At 46.0% G+C, this 19,401-nt stretch overlaps 1 protein-coding gene across 1 annotated transcript in view; it reads left to right on the top strand.

The window, feature by feature from the left end:
• Positions 1–3,691: 3,691 nt before the first annotated feature.
• Positions 3,692–19,401, top strand: part of Tshz2 (teashirt zinc finger homeobox 2) — a 254,980-nt gene continuing 239,270 nt past the window's right edge. Inside the window, exon 1 of the mRNA XM_028769783.1 lies at positions 3,692–4,226. Within this exon, the coding sequence (XP_028625616.1) occupies positions 4,187–4,226 (40 nt within the window). The 5' untranslated portion in view covers positions 3,692–4,186. The remainder of the gene's footprint in view (positions 4,227–19,401) is intronic.

The raw sequence follows: 19,401 nt of genomic DNA, 5'->3' as shown, positions 1-19,401 counted from the left end.
CTTGCTTCCTCTGACTTGTTCAGCTGCCTTTCTTATACAGCTTAGGCTTTCAGGCCTAGGGATGGCACCACCCATGGTGGGCTGGGCCCTCCTACACCAATTAGCAATTCTGAAGATAAGGCTACCAGCCAGTGTGATCCGAGCAACTCTCAACTGAAGTTCTCTTATTCCAGGTGACATTATATTTGTGTCAAGTTGACAGCCAAGGCTAACTAGAACAACATCCTACCATCTCCTGGGTTTTTAGGACAATGCTTTGTATTCCTTATGCATATTACAGAAGTTTCTCAAATGCTGCTTTGAACATTATATGAATCCCAAAGCGACAGGTTTCCAGAGAAGACGGTAAATTCATAGTGAGCCCTTACAACTCACCCCTTTTCCTAAATCTGTGTTTCCCAGTCCTGTGAACATGGTACTGTACTCTATGGTGCATGGGTGCATGTGCAAATTCGGAGCTTTCTAAACATATTCTGAGAAATCTTAGTTAATACCTCTTTGCTAACATTACCAACTATAAAAATACAGAATTGCTCTGCCTCAGTTGCCAGAGAGCTCGGCTGTGATGAGGGGTGGAAGCTACCTGGGTGATTTAGGTCAGGTGATGTAATCACTTGCACTACACATGTAAGGCAGAGACTCATATGCAGCTGTTGAAAATGACTGACACTTTGCGAGGAGTGACAATATCAACACTTTGTGGCTGGTGGGTAGGGCCCCGTGAGCTATATTTCCCATGGCCCAAAAGTACTGTGGCAAAAGGCTGCACTGAACTGGTCATAGCTGGAAATTAATTACCCATGAGGAAGGGTCAGGGTGGCAAGAGGTAAGGGGCACGTGGGAGACATCTGAGGTTTCATTGGTCAGGCCTCATTACCAGTGGATACATAGTGGGAGGAGCAAGGAGCCAGAGGAGAGTCCATTACAGTGGCCACAGGAGTGACATCGGCCCTGGTGCCATTCAGTTGTAGCTAAGCACACTTTGTTCTTAAAGTCAGCGACCTTACCTATGTCTGACTCCTGAAGAAGAGGAAGGAGGAGGAGGAAGAAGAGGAGGAAGAGGAAGAGGAAGAATAGGAAGAAGAGGAAGAAGAGAAGGAAGAAGAGGAGAAGGAGAAGGAGGAAAAGGAAGAGGAGGAGAAGGAAGAGAAGGAAGAAGAGGAAGAAGAAGAGAAGGAAGAGGAGAAGGAGGAGGAAGAAGAGGAGGAGGAGAAAGAAGAGGAGGAAGAGGAGTGGGAGGAAGAGGAGGAGAAAGAGAAGGAGGAAGAAGTCATCTCTGGGCAGAAGTTCTCAGACTGGAGTGAGCAGGTGGTTTGCATGAACTGCTGCAGTATATGTGTTCAGTGTATCAACTCCAGAGCCAGGCCCACAGCCAGCTGGGTTCTCATCTAGAAAACCCAAGGTGGTAGTCTCCAAGCAGGGAAAATTTTGGCTCTAGAAGAGATTGGGCAACATCTGTGAAACATTCTGTCATCAGAGCAGAGGGGAGGGGTCTGGTGTCTAGAGGCCTGGATATTGACAAGCAAGCCTCTTGCATTGTGCTGGACCACACTCAACTCCAACAAGCAATGTGTGGCCCAAAACCTTAACAGATCTAGGGCAGCAAAACTTGCTTTAGGGTACCAAGGTGACTACATCCTCATAAGGGCTTTTGTGGTTTGGGAGGGTTAAGAAGCAGGAACTTCTAATGTCATGCCAAGAGCAGCTCTCTCAAGAGTCTCCTTGTCACCCAACTTCCTCCTTCTCCAAGGTTAGAACCTATCTGGGACTTGCCTCAGGCAGTCCCACTTGGTAAACATCCTTTCTTCTTCAAACTTCAGATTCCTGACAACCTTATGCCCCAGGCCTATCATCCCTGCTAGTCAGGAGCCTGAGACAAGAAGATCCCAATTTCAAAGACCTATCTCTAAATGAGTTCAAGGCCAGCCCGAATAACTTAGCAAGAACTGTGTCTCAACATTTTTTTTTAAATTGAAGTGGTAGACTACCTGCCCAGCATGTATGATTCCTTGTCTGCCCAGTATGTATGAAGCCCTGAGTTCAATGCCCAGTACCAGGTTCACTACAACCCTACATATGCCTCCTTCAGCTACTTTCCCACTTGTCATTTCTACCCCACTGGAAGGAAATACTCCTCAGGACATGGTCATCCTATTCACCTGTGGGCACACAACATGCTGAAAGGCACCTCCATGTGTGTAGTGGTACCCAGTAGGGAGTTTCAGCTACAGTGGACTCTCTGGAATGGAATCTTCTTTCAGCCGCAGTACAACACTCAGTTTTAACCAATCCAGGCCACTCAGAAATGATACTCCCAGAATTCCCTGCTTCCTCTTCATTTATTGGTCTATTGGAGGTGGAGCCGCGTGTTTTCTGTTTTGGCAACGTTGGGAGATAGAATAAGATAAAAGAGGGCACATCTTCCTAAGAATTTATACTCGGGTTAGATCTGAGGCAATTATCCAATGAAAAAGCTATACACAGCATCCACCTTTCTTGATAAGCCCAGCAGGGACATAAAACAGAGAAATGTGTACATCAAATTTCCAGCAGGGGAGACATGTGGGAACTGACTGGACACCACCAGGGGACAAGTTGTTTCAGATGTTGCTCCCCTCATCCCTAATAACACCCACAATCTGAATTTCCCCATTCTCTGTCTCTGTGGTGACTGTAAAACAGGTACACCGTAGATGCTAAATAAATATCAGCATTGAAAGGAAAGGAAACAGAGTGAAGATTATGTAATTAGTCTGCCCAGGAAGCAGAAGTTTAAAAAAAAATAACAATAGTCCAAGAAAGTGGAAGGACAGCAATGTGAACTTACAGAGTTGACAGGTTATTTGCTGGAGAACAGGTTGAGACTGGGTATGGTCCCATCCCTTTAGTCTGTCCCCCAAGCAAATCTAGGTTGTCCCCTCTAATCTCCAACTCTGTCTCCAACTCCGCCAGAGCCCCGCCCCCTTCCTTCCCACTCCCCCTTTTCTTCCTCCTGGAGGGGCATCTAGGTGGGCAGACACTTCACTGCCCCAGTGAGGAGGAGAAGGGTGCCTCCAGGGCTGCAGCCAGGCAGGCAGGGTCCCATTTCCCCAGCTCCTCTCCCAGGCGGGACACTGTCCCTTTAATAGACTCCCTCTGCCTGGCGCTCTGCGGCTGGGGAGTAAATTTCTCCCTGTCATCAGGTCGCAGGGAGAAGAGGAGGAGTTTGTTAATGTTCAGTTTGTTCAGCCGGGATCGATGTTTGCTGGCATCGCCTCGCCCTGTCTTGTGTGTGTGTGTGAGTGTGTGTGTGTGTGTGTGTGTAAGAGAGAGAGCATATGTGGGGGGTGTGAGTGTGTGTGTATGTGTGTGTGTGTAAGAGAGTGCTTGTGTGTGTGTGTGAGAGAGAGAGAGAGAGAGAAAGAGAGAGAGCGTGTGTGTGTGTGTGTGTGTGTGTGTGTGTGTGTGTGAGTGAATTCCAGATTTTCTGTCTTTCCCAAACCCGCTCCTGTCCTCTCGCATATCACTCACAGACGGGGATCTGACAGCAACAACAAACCTACAGTGAGTGATCTTTCCCCAGCGCGAATCCGCCATCAAGAACAGGGAAGAGGAGGAGGAGGAGGAAGAAGAGGAAGAGGAGGAGGAAGAGGAGGAGGAGAAGGAGGAGAAGGAGGTGGTGGTGAAGGAAGAGGAGGTGGAGGAAGAGGAGGAAGAGGAAGAGGAGGGAAAGAGAAGGAAGAAGAAAAAGAAGAAATCCACTGTCTTCTCAGGATTGTTTTCCCCCTTATCTTTAAGCGCGAGTGTGCGCGTGGCGCGTGTGCGCCCCTCATCCCTGCCATCTGAACCCCGTCTTGGATGTTTAATAAAGAAATCAAGTGTCTCACCAGTCACCAAAAAAACCAGCAAAAAGCAAAACCAAAAAAGAAAAAAAAATCCAAAAGCAAAACAAAAAGAGAGGGGGAAAAAAACCAAACAAACAAACAAGGCAGAACCAACCTCCACTTGCAAGCAGCAGGCGCGAGCCGCATATCTGCCACCCAGAGAGGGGGTCTCCGGCCCCGCGCTGGAGCGCTGGCAGGGGGATCGTCAGGGGGACAGAGGCCGAGTGACGTCCTAGGAGCCACAGAAAGACGAGCGAGACTGCGGCCCCCGCGCGCGGCTCGGGGCTGGGGCGCCAGAAGTGAGACTGGAGCTAAGTAGAGCGATGCCAAGGAGGAAACAGCAGGCACCCAAGCGGGCGGCAGGTAAGAGATGGCTCCGCTCCGGGTGCCCGGCCCCCGAGCCCGGCGCACAGCGGCTCGCCCGGCCGCCCGCCCTCCTGGCCCGGGGCTGGCGGGGACGCCACCCCCTGGCGCTTTCAAGAGGGTTAGCGTGCGTGCGGGTGCCCTCTTCATCACCCCCCGCTGATCTCCCCAATCCTTCCCTCTCCTGGCTCCCTCTGGGTGGTGGCAGGGAAGCTGTCCCACCAAACCTTCCTGGTTTAAACTTTTCCTCCCTCCACCCTCTACCCCACCCCTAACTTTTTCTCCCAGTCTGGCTTCTTGCCTCTGGAACCGAAGTCGGATTATGTATTTGGGGTGCAGGGGGGAGAGAGATAGCCCCCCTCTCGTCCCTCTGAGAGGTCAGTGCTGGCGGCTTCTGGCCTCCAGGGACAGTGTCTCCAGTCGCTGGGGCTCAGGGCTTGCAAGTGTGAGGCATGGCCAAGCCTGTGGCTGCAGGCTGGGCTTTGGAGCTGTGAGCCATGAAGGTATAGCTTTGGTCGCCAAGGTGCAAAAGGCACCCCCGGAAATGAGTGGGGCTTTGGATATGTTTTCTGAAAGGATTCACCGTTTATAGAAATCTAATCGTCCCCTCTCTCTCTCTTGCTTAAAGGCAGGTGGGGATGGAGGGAGAGCACCCATAGAAATTTAAACAGCTTTGGATTTTTTTTTCTGCCACATAGAGCTTTGGAAACTTTGAGAATTGACTACCACCCTAGAAGCTGTCCTGTGGAATTCTTTCTTGCAGGGGCCCTCCCCCTAAAGATCAGAACAGGTCAATAGGTCCCCACAACAGATCTTGAAGGTTATTGTTGTTATTGTTGTTGTTTTTCCTTCTTCCTTTTGGGTTGCCTAATTGCTTTTTTAATAGTATGCTGGGGTTTTGTTTCTCGGAATCGGAACAGGAAAGTTCATTTTTCTCCTGCCAGACCCACCCACTGAAAAATCAGCTTTCCACTCGATTGCTAGTTTTGATTTGACATTTGATTGATCACCTGTCATCTCACTGCCTTTGATCTATTCATTCTGATATATATCAATAAATCACTCACCATGGTAACTCCGAGTGGCAGTGACGCCAGCTTTGCCCTCTATACTCAGAGGGAGAAATGCACAATCATTATCTTGTTGGCTTTTAATGTGGGCGTTTTTATTTCTTTGTGTCCTTTAGTTGATGGGGCTTTCGCAAAAAGTTTAAGTTTCATTGGCTCCCCTGCCCCCTTCTCTCTGACTTTGAGCAGCAATGGGTAAGACTGATCTGGAGAGCATAGCTTTATTTTATTCTGCTCCAACTTGAGTCAAACATGGGAGAAGTCCCCAGGATGCTTGGGTAAACTTTGCAAAGTCACCAAGAAGAAGCGTGTTAGGAATCTGGGGAAAGCGGGTGCCACTGTCTGAACATGCTGGCTACCAGGTTCATAATGCTTCATCACTGCCTGATTCCATCCCAAAGAGTGATACAAGTGCTTCAGACAATCCAGTTTCCTTCCCTCCTGAGTACAGAATAGCTTCCTCGGCCATGTGTAGGTTGCTCTGAGTTGCTTTATTATAAAGCTTCCACTCACGTATTTTCAATTGTTTCTCTAATTGTAAAATAACGAAAATATTCTTAGCAGCACACACATTTGCAGCTTGCCTAAGCAAGGGTTTTCTCTTCTCAACTCTGGGTTACCTCTTCTGGAAACAATAGCTCGCTTATTTTATTGTATCTTTTTAATTCACACGGTCTGGCGATCTGACCATGTGAGAGTGTGTGGCGGCCTTCAAGACTTTCTAAGAGTCTGCCTGCTGCAATGAATGCTAGTAACACAAGTTCAAGTGGAGCTGGGGTATCAGAGATGGCATCCCTGTTTGTCATCCCAAAAGAGGGCCCTGGGCTGCAGTCCAGCCTAAATGATACTGCCCTGAAAGCTACTGTTTTCTTTTGTTTTTGTTTTTTATTGTTTTCTTTCCTTTCCCTTTCTTGTAGTTCCGGTAAAGGCCATCAAGAACTAGGCAGCAATTTAAATTAGCAGAATGACTGGACATGTCTCCCTTCACAAGCTCATTACAAAAAGTGCTTTGCTCAGAATTGCTCTACTTTAGGTATAATTACCCACTGATCAATGGAGATCCAGGTGTGCAGAAAATGACGCTGTATCACATTATTTAAATTAGATCCTTTCGTTAAGCGTTAAGCTGGTATCTATTGGTGCTGGCTACTTTCTTTTTTTTTTAATTGTAGTAGTCTGTGTGTGTGTGTGTGTGTGTGTGTGTGTGTGTGTGTGTGTTAGAAACTTGTGAGTATACTTTCAGTTTTCTGGCCGATTGGACTCTTAGTGTCTTTGCAAGACTATTACCATGATTCTCATTATGTTCCCTAGAAGGAACAGAAATCCTTTTCGAGCTGAAATGGGGTAATTCATTTCGTACACAGTGACTTCCCCAGCTCCCGAAGTATTTATCTGTTCACATATTAGTAGGTGATGGGTTGTTTTTCCTGTGGTGTTTCTTCTGCTCATCCGAGGTCATAAGTGCCCCGCTCTGATTTAGGATGAGTGAGGGAAAGTTAGCTGAGATTCCTCAGCCAGTTACCATTCGGGGAAGGAGGGGGGGTGCTCAGCCTGTAGCTCTGCTAACTTTTATCACTGCTTAAAATTAAATACCAAGCACAACTGTAAGTGATTACTCCTGTGAACCGATGTTGAAAGCTTGATTCCTGGTTTGATTAATGAAAAATAGAAGATAGAAGAAACCTGGAAGTGAACCAGGGCTGAAGCTCTCCTGGAACCCTCTTTCTCCAACCCTCTTTCTCTCTCTTCCAGGCTATTAAGTTTCTTTACACGATTCGGCTTAAGGATGATGTTTCAAGACATTGGTGGCCTAAAGTTTCTAATAAAGCAGGCCGTCTAAATACAGTTACAAGATGGCATACTAAGTGATGGAGAATTTTAATTTTTTTATTATTATTTTAGATTCCTCCCACTGCCTTATATGCCTTATACGGGGTTGGGGTAGATATGTGGAAGGCCATTCTCTTTAAGTAAACAGCTCAGAGGAAACATTTCTCTCAGAAATATTCCTGGCCTTCACTTTCTAAAGCTTTACTCTTTCATAGTCCTAGGTCTTGGGGCCAGGAAGAAAGTTTAGAAGGTAGCTTTTGTATCCCCCTATCATGACTGTACGGGTGTGCTTGACTCACTCTCTTGAGTGTATGTTTGACTTGCCATTAAAATGCATCTGCTCTTACCTGAAAATCTTCAGGAATCTGCCCTGGCATCCTTCCCCCGAGTTCATTTCAGGGAAGATAAAAAGACGATGGCAGGAAGGTTGAACAAAAAGAAACTGTCTTGATATGTTTGCACGTTACAGGATGCAGAGCGCTTGAATTTTCAAAAAACCATAGGCATGTTCTCTGACAGTACTTTTCCTAACAATCCCAGCCGTGTGGTCGGCGGCGTACATGCGAAGTAGAGGTTTTACTTCAGCGGCATACAATTATTTTTATACTAAGACCGGCCAGTCGCAATGGAGCATGGAACCTTCTGTAATCACATCCCTGTGAATATCTAACACGGCTGTGAGTTATTTCCCTGCTTCTGCTCACCCCAAGCCAGTCTGTGGTTTTTTTTATTTTCCTTGTGGACTTGTGGCAGCTTCCGATAATCCGGTCTCTTTTTTGAGGAGGCTCACAGGAGAAGGCATCTCCCTCAGTTTATTTTGTTTATTGAATGTGGAGATGAATAATGCAGATTTTGTTTGCATGGGTGTCCTTGTGTAACAGTAAACATCAGACTATTAGCAATCATTACTTAAAAGTTGCAATTTGCACCTTAATAACACAGGTTATTACTTGGGAAACGCATTCAGCAGGGGCATTTCTAAATGTGCTGCGATGGGGTAGGAACAGCCGAAAGATCTCTTCTTCTACTTCAGGATAGTGTGGATTCCGGATTGATGGGTGAAGTCCCCCAAATCTCAACTAACTGCACAGGGGCAGGAGCTAGTGGCTACAATTTAAGTTTGCCTTGAATTTCCTAGCAAGCAGGACCCAGGTTGTTTTCTGGACTCTGATTTTCTCCCTTTGCTTAAACATCCTTCAGAAAAAAACAAGTTTACATCTTGAACTCTAAAATGCCTCATGTTATGGGTTTCTTTGCTTCCAAGAATGATGTGGTTTTAAGACAAGTAGACACACACACACACTAGCTCACAGGGCTCCAGCAACAGGGGTTCTGAGCTATTCTTGCTGTCTAAAGCAGATTTCAGACTGCAGAGGCCAGGTACCTAAGACTGCCTTTCCCCTTACAGTGTTTTCATCGGAATTGATTCTTCCTGTGGTCCTTTCCCCAGCTCTCTCCTGCTCTCCTTCTCCCCCCTGCCCCTCCTCTCAGCTCACCTTTAAAGACCCAGATTGAATAGGACATTTCAAAAGTGCATTTGTTTTAGGCATTTATTGATCTCATTTTTAATCTGCCATATCAGGACATAATATATTAACCCTAATCAGAGGATTGTGAGAGGCAGGACTCGCGGTAGAGAGGGAAGGAGAAGGTGGCAAGGGGGAAACTTTTCGGCAGTGAAGTCGCTGAAGCTTGTTTGGGGTGGTGGGGAGCGGTCAGATGCTCGAAGTTACCTTTGGGAAGGGTAAAAATGTGGCCCATAAGTTCTTCACTCTTCTTTTTCTTCCACTCTTGCTCTCAGCCAACTGGGTTCTTCTTGCTGCCTTAGGAGAAACTCCATGGATACCCTCCTAAGCATCTTTAGATTTACCCCCCACCCCATGTCTTGACTGTTGTCACATTCTCAGAGGATCAGGCATCCTTTCTGACTTACCACTCTTTGGGGGATACTTGGGGAGGGGAACTCTCTCCTACAAGATAATACCTGTCTTTGTTTATTTCTCTTCCCAAGGCCTGGGAATACAGCTCTTTGCTGAGCAGGTCTTAGAGGGAGACTTGAGCTGACATTATTTAAGGACCTTGTGATGAAGCTTCTCTGGCTGTCCCTGCAACTGAGCATAGGAATGTCAGCCAAGGAGTGAAAAAAAAAAAAACAAACCCGGGCTCTGTTCCGGTTTGCATCAGGTCTGTGAGTTAAACATCCAAATTGCAGCTTCTCCTCCAAGTGTGTGGACCATCTATGCACTTAGAAACACTTTGGGAAGAATCTAAGTGTAAAGGAAGTACCTGCACCCACCCAGGTCCCCTTTAAAAATGAGACTCATCTATCAAATTTTATATTAAGACCAGGTATGAACAGAGAGTCATTTTCACTGGGCGTAAAGTCCATTGAAAATACCTTAAACTAGCAGAGGTGTCTTGTATCGCTTCTCCAAAGCAGGGCTTCTTCATCACGTATGTAGTTACAATCAAATTGAACCACTTTTAAGGAAAAAATATCACAGCAACGGTATTAAAAGATGCTTGGCACACAAATAAGTGTACTGCTTCTCAGGTGGAGAGCATTGTCGTATTTTTTCTTTCTTTGAGTGGAATTTATTTTAATTTTCGAATGTTGTGGTGAAAAACGGGATTGCTTTTCTTACAGTCCTTAGCCAGGGCTCCAACTCCATCCGAGCCTCCACTGAGGCTGGGGGGATCCTGTAGCTTTTCTTTTTTCCCATCAATTTGTAACAATTGCTTTTTTAAAAAAAATTAAAAATATAAAAAAAGACACTGTTTTGCATTTTAGAAGTTCTGTTTAAAGTTAGAGGTTTGGGGTGACCTTTGAGAAGGGGCTGATTAGTCCTTAGGGGCCTTAGTCATTCTACTCACATTGAAAAATCACCTTCCTAGGAGTGCTGGCATGACAGTCTGGATATTGCATTTAGAGAAAAAAAAGAAAAAAAAAACAAACCAAACCAAACAAACAAACAAAAAGCACTGTCTATTGGCAAGATTACCTCACAAAGCATTGTTTTTTCTAGAATTAGAATTTCTTCTCCCCACTCTTCCCCACCTTTGAATCGCTCATGTTGAGATGTTTCTTGGGTACAGGTACAGGCATAGCTTTGATATTGATCACAGAGTTCACCCACCAAGCCATTAGGAAATGTTAATAAAAGCAAGGGACTTTAGAGCCCACTGCTGTGCTCCGTGAGCTGTTAGGACAGCACCCTTGAGAACACACAGGTCTTGCCTGTAAGTTGTACAGTCATCAGGGTCATCTTCAGCATGTGGCTGTGCTCCTAACACTCAGTTTTGTCTGAGGGAGCCTTCCCACAGTATACCCACTCAGAGCACAGCAGAGAGGGCGCTAGGCTGCAGGGAAGAGCTGCTGCTACATTTGTTTCCAAAGTAAACTCTGTGGACGAGATGACTAAACAATGCAGACATCTCTGAAAATCATTAACATGGCCATTTGGAATTTCCAGTTGTCTCTCTCTGTCTTCCACGCTCCCTCAATGGGGGAAAAATGTCCCCTGAGTATCCTGAAACATCCCAAGATGACAAAGCCATTCCTAAAATTATTTAAAATTTTAGAAATTAAAATGCAAGAGGCCCAGCTTGCTAAGCCTATTAACACTATATATCAGTGCCATTTAGCTTTGCTGAGCAACAAGGAAATGTACAATACAGAAGCTTTAGTGCTGATGAGCTCAGAGAGATCACACAGGGAATAAAAAGGACCTGAATCAGATTTGAAAGCATTTGCTTTGGATTCTGCTTGTGACTGAGAGTTCTCTTTCCATCTGTCTCATTAAAAAAAAAATAAAAACAAAAAACAAATTTGATGTCCCCCATACCGGACTCTCCAAACCAAGAACAGTGTCTAGTGCTGTATACTCCTCTACGGATGTACAAAGACATCAGGACAACCATGTGTACACGCCTTCTCAGATAACCAAACGTGGATATGCAAACCCAGGAGCAGCCATGGAGAAACTGTAAAAGCCAGCCAGCCCACGTGGTGGAAACTTCAGTGGACAGCGAGGGAACATCATGGCAGAGTACCGATGCGTCTCATCAGAATGGCAAGCATTGAACCAGGAAGGCAGTTTAAGCAGGTTTCTACCTCCCTTGCAGCTCTCTGCAAAGACTGATTTAATTGGGAAGCTACAGTGTCCGTTTGAGCTACAGAAAAGGCCCTGTGTCTCCATGAAGCTACCAGACACAAGGGTGAGCTTTAAAAACAAACAAACAAACCAGAAACAAACAGACAAATGAAAAGAAAGCATCCCTGCGATTGCTGTTAGTACAAAAATTAAGGTTGGCGAGCTAAATAGTAAAGTGCTTTCAGAATGGGGTGAGTAACAACAGCCCGAGCCTTCCTTTAAAGCTGCACCGAAAGCCGTTTCTGTGGAGATTATACAGTTTCACTATTAAGGTGAGAGAAAGCAGTTATTGTTTCTAGGGAAAATAGTTAGGAAAGGCAGGATGAGATTTAAAGAAGAAAGAAAAAAAAAGACTTGGCAGCTGCTGTTCTGCTGCTAGTGATTTTCCGAGAAGCTCCCCGATACAGCCCTGGATCACTAAAGGCTCCACGAAATCTGGTGACACGGGAGACCGGGGGTCAAGGTTGTCCACAGGGGATAAACGGCTTCTGTAAGCAAGAGCCACGGCAGATAAATATTTCTGTATAAACTGCGTGGGGTTTACTTTAAATCACTTCACTTTATCAGATCTTTGGAATTTTCTGTGTGTTTAGGAGTCTTCCCTCTTAGCCTCCAGGGAGATATGAATAGCTGTTGGGCTAAGGCGATGCCGTAGAGAAGAGTTAAATCTCTTCCGCTCGCAATGCCACTTGGTAGAGGGGAAATGGCAGAAGAAAGGCTCTCCATGTGTTTTACATCGGCGTTGCCTCCGGCTATTTTCCTTTATTAGAAAGTTGGGTACGGCGCCTCGCGCATCTTCTCAGGCTCATCTCGGGATACGATTGTCAAATGCGGATGTAGTGGTGGAGAAAGAAGTGACTGGGTTCTGGAAGTTCCTCGTTCGCTTTGTTAATCCATGTTGAGATCTCTACATCTCTTTCTTGTGAGTAGGTTGTAACTCAGTAGGCAGCTCACACTTTGCCTTTACTTGCCAATCTACAAAATAGGCTGATCTTATATTTATTTATGTCTCAAGTTTGTTGAGAATATTATAAATATGCACTGAAAAAAGTGCATATTTATATCACTTTTAGTATCAGAACCTACTGGTATCCCAGGGATTTGAGCAAATGGAGTCTTTTCATTCTCCATAGCCAAGCCAGGGAATATCATGCAGGAAAGAAGATGAGTAGACGCTCCCTGGTTACCATGCATCCAGTGATCTTAGGGATCAGAAGAAATTAGATGTAGTTATTTCTAAAGGATTTCATTTTTAATTCGTGCATCCTGTGTGAAGGGGAGAGCATAGGTGTGCACATGAGAGAACGCTGGTGCCTGAGGAGGCCACAAGAGGGTGTCCAGTTCCCCACAGCGGGAGGTCGAGGCAGTTGTGATTCACCAATGTGGGTGCTAGGAATAAAACTTCAGGTCTTCTGCAAGAGCAGGGTGCTGTAGCAAATGCAGAACTGTGTCTCGAGCCCTGAGATACTGGGACTTTTTGACTTTTTGATTCTTTTTTTTTTTCAAGATTATTTATTTTATGTATTCACCACTGCTCTCTTCAGACACACCAAATGAGGGCATTAGACCCCATTGCAGATGCTTGTGAGCCACCATGTGGTTGCTGGAATCGAACTCAGGACCTCTGGAAAAGCAGTCAGTACTCTTAACAGCTGAGCCATCTCTCCAGCTCACTCTTTGACTTTTAAAAATGGAAGTTTAGGGGCTAAAGAGATGGCTTGGGGGTTAAGAGCGGGACCAGAGTCCAGCTCCCAGCACCTGCATCAGGTTGCTCACGACTGCCTGTAACACTCCTGGGGGATCTGGTGCTTCTGATTCCTTGTCAGGCCGTCTGCACTCACATGCACACCCCCACACAGACATATATACATACAGACATATACAAACTGAAACTCCAGTGTCTGGGTAGATCTTAGCCTGTGATGAATGCCGTCATGCTGGTCTACTTAGAATTTGGTGTCAGCTCAAAAATATTTATTTCCCAAGGAATAAGATTTATTATAGGCTCAACCAGAACTGTGGAAGTGACATCATGAGTGCCTGTGGCATCCTATGTGCTGTACTAAGTGCTTCATACATCATATGTATTCACACATATTTATATACATTTGCTTACACAGCAACTGAGTTTTGAATTCCTACTGTGTGCTGGTTCTTGTTCTAGGACCTAGAGCGTAAGTAGGATGGGTCCTATCCCTGGTCACTAGTGATCCAGCTCAGAGAGGCTGAAGAATGTACAAATCAATTTACAACAGGAGAAAATCTTTTTTTTTCATAGATACAAGAATTACATGCAGTAAATTGCTCTGCAACGCTATCTGTGTGGTGAGTGTGAAATCAGGCAGGAGGGAGTTGGAATGGCAAGTATGTGGGTGGCCAAGAGGTGTCTTGTAGGGGAGGGGAGGGAAAGTGAGCAAACGCTTATGTCTCATAAATCCTCCTGAGCTGGAAGTTGTGATAGTCCCTGTTCCCCGACCAGGATCTGTTGGACCTAGGCTAAGCCATAGCCAAACTGGACTGAAAGCCAGTCTCCTGCACCTCAAGGCCTTGCAGTCCATCTATTTCAAGAGCTTGACAAGAATAGCCACAGTATCAATGCATCAAAGACAATACCTAGCTCCTCCTCATCCTCCCTACACCCGCAGTGACTCCTCCTCATCCTCCCTACACCCAAGGTGACAGTTATACACAGGAAGGTCAAGAGCATTGACAGAAAAGCCTGTCCTTCATAGTGTCCACACGTGGTGTCTCTGGGTCAGCTACTGTCATGCACGTGGAGGGCTGGCTCTTCCTCCCGCATTCTTCCTTGCGTGTGTTCCTGCACACGTGTGCCCTTTGTGCATTTAGAACTGAGGACTACATACCCGGTGCCATGTGTTACCTTCACACAGATAAGACTCTTGAGAGTGAGACCAGGAAGCTAGTGCACAGGTGAGTGTACAGTATGATGTTGGATAGCCAGGCACAGAGTGGGAGTTTGCATTTCTTCCAGGCAGAAGACGCAGTGCGTGCTGTGGGCCCGAGGCCATGGACATGCATGTATGTATGAAGAATATAGTATTTAGGAGGCCACAGTGCCCACAGTGGTTAGGGTGGGGCTTACCTGAGCCTGACAGGAAATGAGGCAGGAGAGTTAGCTGAAATGGTACTGAATCGCAGGTGGTCGTCTGATTTGATTGCGGGATTCTGTTGGAAGTTTACAAGCAGGGAAGGGAGGGGATCTAACTGGGGTGCATTTATCTCAGAGTTGGTAACAATCCCGTTCCAGTGGCTTCCCAGGGATGGTGAATGGTGCTTAAGATGGCAAGAACAGCCAGGGAGAGCATGTGCTAGCCTTTGTGGTCTTTATGGAGAGAGACCGAGGCCTTGGAGTTGGGGGCCATATCATCACATTGACTTGACAAGGCTGTGGGAAAAGATAGCTGTTCAGGGTCAGCCTCACCCAGGTACCCACCCAGTAGCAGGTCTCAGCCAGCTGTGTGCATGGAAGCAAGCTCCATGACCCGATCGTACTTCAGTCTCTTCCATCGAAAGAAGACAGAGATAATGCCCACGTCACATATTAGCTGGGACTCTGAAGTGTGGGGATCCAGCTAACTTGTTTGCTGCCAGCCCAGTGCTTAGAGATCTTCTTGAGTAAATGAACCCTCCTCCTCCTCTTCTTCATCTTCCTTCTCTTCCTCCTCCTCTTCCTTTTCCTCTTCCTCCTTCTCTTCCTCCTCTCTCTTCCCCTCCTCCTCTTCCTCCTTCTTCTCCTCCCTTCCTCCCTATCCTCTTCCTCCTCCTCTCCCCTTCCTCTCTATCCGCCTCTGCCTCCTTTCTTTCTCCCCTTCTTCCTCTGCATGTCTCTTTTCTGTTTACGTGTTCCTTGTCCCTCTCTTCCTTTCTCCCCTTCATTTACTTTCTCTTCCTCATCCTTTCCCCTTCTCTCTCTCCCTCCTTCCATCCTCTTCTTCCTCCTCCCCTTCCTCCTTTCGTAGGAATCCTGGGACAAATTCAGGCACCTGTCTTAGGCACTAAATGCACACTACTGAAAGAGCGGACAGCAGGAACCGGTGGAAAGCCGTGCGTGCTTAAGCGGCGTGAAACTCTGATCTATGTCCCAGCTGTAGCTTGGTTCTGTATCAATGTAGAAAGTGCTAATGACAAACAACCGTGTTTCGTAGTAAACGTGTATCCTGTTCACTGTGGCTTCTCTCTCCTGTTGTGCAAAAGCAGTGGCAGCCCTGTGTGTAAACACTGAATAACTTGTCTGGTAAGGATGCTGGCTCCTGTAGAGAGTTCTAGTCCCTCTAGCTAAGCTCAATCAAGAATACAGTGTGGAAAGTTGTGATTGGTGGAAAAGGGGTGCAGGAGTCTCAATTCTGACCCCTGAGGTTCAGCATCTACACACCTGCTCCCTGGGTGCCTTGCTGGCACAGCCTCAGATGCTCCCAGCTCCCCAAGTCTTGCCAGCCTTTCTCATGCTCCACCAGGGATCTGTTACTTGTCCCCCAGGATCCAGCACTGCAGTGTCTGAGAGTTGTTGAGCTAATCAGAGAAGGCTACAGGCTGTTTCACTTACAATTGTCACCTGTAGGCAAGTGCTTGGGAGGAGAGAGAAAGCCCTCTGTCTACGTCTATCATAAGATACTGAGGTCCTGGAGAACTTAGAGGGGTGTTTACACCATTAAAACCTCACTTAACAGCTGCGATTAAAAGTCGCTCTGTCTTAGGTACTGTGTTAGGGAGGTTCTGGAGCTAGAGCCTTGAAGCAAACTGACAAAGGGCCTGGCTTCGTGGAGCTTAGCTATAGTGTGAGAACAGGAAGGCCGTCCATCCCCTGGTGTGGAGCCATGGAGTTTATAGAGAAGAAAACAAAGAATGTGTGGACAGTTGAGCCTAACGGGAAGGGGTAGTCCATTTTAAATAAGAAAATGGCTCTCCACACGGATGGGATGCTGACACTGGATCTCTAGACAGAGGTAGTCATTGGAGAAATGTATCTGGACAGGGGAGATGGTACCAGGTGCAACACAGTCCAGGGCAGGGATCTTTCTTGGACCAAGAGTCAGAGCCAGGATGGAGGGGTGGGTGGATTGCAGAGCTGAGCCAAAGTCCCTCCTGAGATGGAGGCTTTGGAAGGGATGGGAGAGAAGGGATGACCTGAAACACTCAAGGTCACTGTCCCTGCCTTACAGTTTACCGAGCATCAGCATCAGAAGCAGGGTGACCGAACCCCTGGGAGCCTCCTGAATCATCAGTTGGGGCAAAAGCCTCTGGGGACTTGAACCAGATGAATGGGGAAGGACACCAAGTCTCATCCAACAGAAGAAAGCAGGACCACAGATGGAGAGGGAAGAATGAAGTGGAGGCTGTACTATATGCTGTCTGTGAAGAATAGGTTGTTTGTGTTTTATTACTGTGTTCTTTGAGTCTCTCTTTCATTTCTCTCCTCTGTTTACTTATGAGAACAGTGCTGGCAATGGCCATTTTGTAATTCTCAGAGTCTGCACGGGAACAAGGACAAAGTGGTGTTTGGAGCATTTCTTCTGGAATTGACTCTTCAGGGAAGAGTAGCACCCTTCCCCAAGTGTGTTTCCTAGGGTCCTGGAGTTGCATCGTCCTCTGCCCGCTCCCACCAAGTCAGATGGTAGAGTACTGGAGAGCATAGGCAGATTTCAGAGTCAGTCTGGCAAGGGCTCCATCCCCCGCCGTGTGCAGCATCTTGGCTGTATCACTTCCGGGACCCTTGCTTCCCAGAGTTTCCTCATTAGCAGCACAGACTGAATGAAATGATTCATCTCGTTGGGATTTTATGAGCATTAATTGAGATTAATCAGATCATATTCTTAACAGAGAGCCCTGTACATAGTGGTCAATAAATTTGAACCATAACATTAACAAGGTAATGATCTGACCCAGGCCTTGATTTCTCTATTGGCAGAAGGAGGATGGCAAAGCCTCCCTCTTGGGATTGTAATAAAGTAGTAATATTAACAAGGCACTTGGAACAGCACTTTGTACACAGTAAGCACTCAATAAATGTTAAACCATTCAAACTACCATGGTGATTCTGAACTTGTAATGGACGGACATTATGTCCTGATGATTTAGTGTGTGTGAGACACAGCACACAGTCAGTACACAGTATCTTTTGCTTGCAAAATGCATGACTGTGACTTTGTTATCAGAAAGGACAAAAAAGGTTATAGACCACTAGCTCAAATGGTTGTCACCCCATCAGAAATTTCCCCTAGGAGAATCCTTCACACAAGTTGGTTTGGGTTTCCCAAACAATGGTTGTGGTCTTGGTTTTAAATACCAACTTGCTACAACTGAGACTCACTTGCTAAGACAACCTCCACTGAGGAACTGTCTAGATCATGCTGGTCTGTGGGTTCATCTCTCAGGGATTTTCTCGACTATTGACATAGGAGGACCCAGACAGTTTGGGCGGCACCATCCCCTAGGCCCCGGTCCTAAACTAGATAGCACAGAGAGAGAGAACTAGATGAGAGGCAGCCAGCAGCACGGGAGCATTTGTTTCTCTCTGCTTTTTATTGAGAGTATGGCGTGACTAGCTGTCTCAAACTCCTGCAGCTATGACTTCACTACAGTGAGAGACTGTGGCCTAGAATTAGAGGTCAAATGTACCCCCCACCTCAACTTCATTTGCCCAGAGTGTTTCATCATAGCAACAGTGATAAAACTACAGCAATAATCGAGGACACAAGCCCATTATTGACCATGATTAAACCCACAGTAGTTCTGCCTTGGGGTAGCATACCATCATGTTGTTTTAAGGTCACTAAGCGACACGGTGATGTTGAGAGCATTCCCCTCACAATGACTCCTCAAGCTCCCATTCCATGTAGAAGAAAGACCCACTTTGAAATTCTCCCGTCTTTACAACCTCCCCCTTTCCTGCTTATCAGAAACAGTAAACCTCAGATTTAGCAAGAAGCGACTCACAGTGAAAATGTGACATTATAATCTGAGGTTTTCGGCATCCGGTGGCCACCAATTGATGACAAATGCTACCAATTTACATTGACTGTGACTGGCAAATGGCACAACTCTCTCTTGTTTGAAAGTGGAATTATTTAAGTTAAGAGGATATTGTTTCAACGAAGCGTAAAAAGAAATCCATACTGGTAGGCTGATATGTGAGAAGGCAATCTGTGTCAGGGTGTGGACAGAGCACGGTGCTCAGTGGAACCAGCTGTGTGGAAGGGGACAGAGCTCGGGACTCTGGTTCCATCTGTAAGGACGGGGACAGAGTGCAGGACTGTGGTTCCAGCTGTTAGGAAGAGGTGCCAAGTCACAGCCAGGCCCAGAGACTGCCAGAAAGGCCTCCATTAAAACTTCAAAACAGTTTGGAAAACGGAAGGAACTTCCTCCCCCCAGGATATCAGGAAGAAACTTGAGAACAGCTTGGCTCTTACAGGAAGCTTTGAAAATATGGAAGGTCTAGCATCTGGAATAGAGCAAGGTTCTCAACTTTTCTTAGGAGTAGTCTTCACATGGAGGCCTGGTGAACATGCAGATTTCCAGACTCCCAGGTCAGAGTTTAGGAATTCTGATGGCCTGAGACAGGAGGATGCTTTGAGTCTGGGAGTCCTCAAGGAATACATACAGTATGTCTTTGAATTTCAGGGTACAGTATATGTGTGTGTATGTGTAATAAATGCTCTGATGCTATAGACATGCACGATATGTTATAGTAATATGTATTATTGTTTCAGACATATATGAATATAAAATATGTAAATATATTATTGCTACGTTCCATAATACAAAATACATTATGTATATAAAGTATACATATAAAAATTATCTTATCCTCCTTTGCCCCGTTGTATGTATGTATGTATGTATGTATGTATGTGTTTGTGTGTTTGTGTGTTTGTGTGTATGTATGTGTTTTTGTGTGTATGTGTGTGAATATATATGTGCGTACGTGTAAGTGTGTGTGTGTACATGTATATGTGTATATGTGTGTATGTATGTGTGTTCATGTGTGTATGTGTGTGTGTGTATGTATGTTTGTATGTCTGTTTATGTGTGTATGTGTGAGTATGTGTGTGTGTGTATGTGTGTGTGTATGTTTATATGTCTGTTTATGTGTGTGTGTATGTGTGT

The sequence above is a fragment of the Grammomys surdaster genome, unplaced genomic scaffold (genome assembly GCF_004785775.1).
Source record: "Grammomys surdaster isolate TR1022 unplaced genomic scaffold, NIH_TR_1.0 193, whole genome shotgun sequence".
Taxonomy (NCBI): domain Eukaryota; kingdom Metazoa; phylum Chordata; class Mammalia; order Rodentia; family Muridae; genus Grammomys; species Grammomys surdaster.
This window is presented reverse-complemented; position numbering and strand designations above follow the sequence as displayed.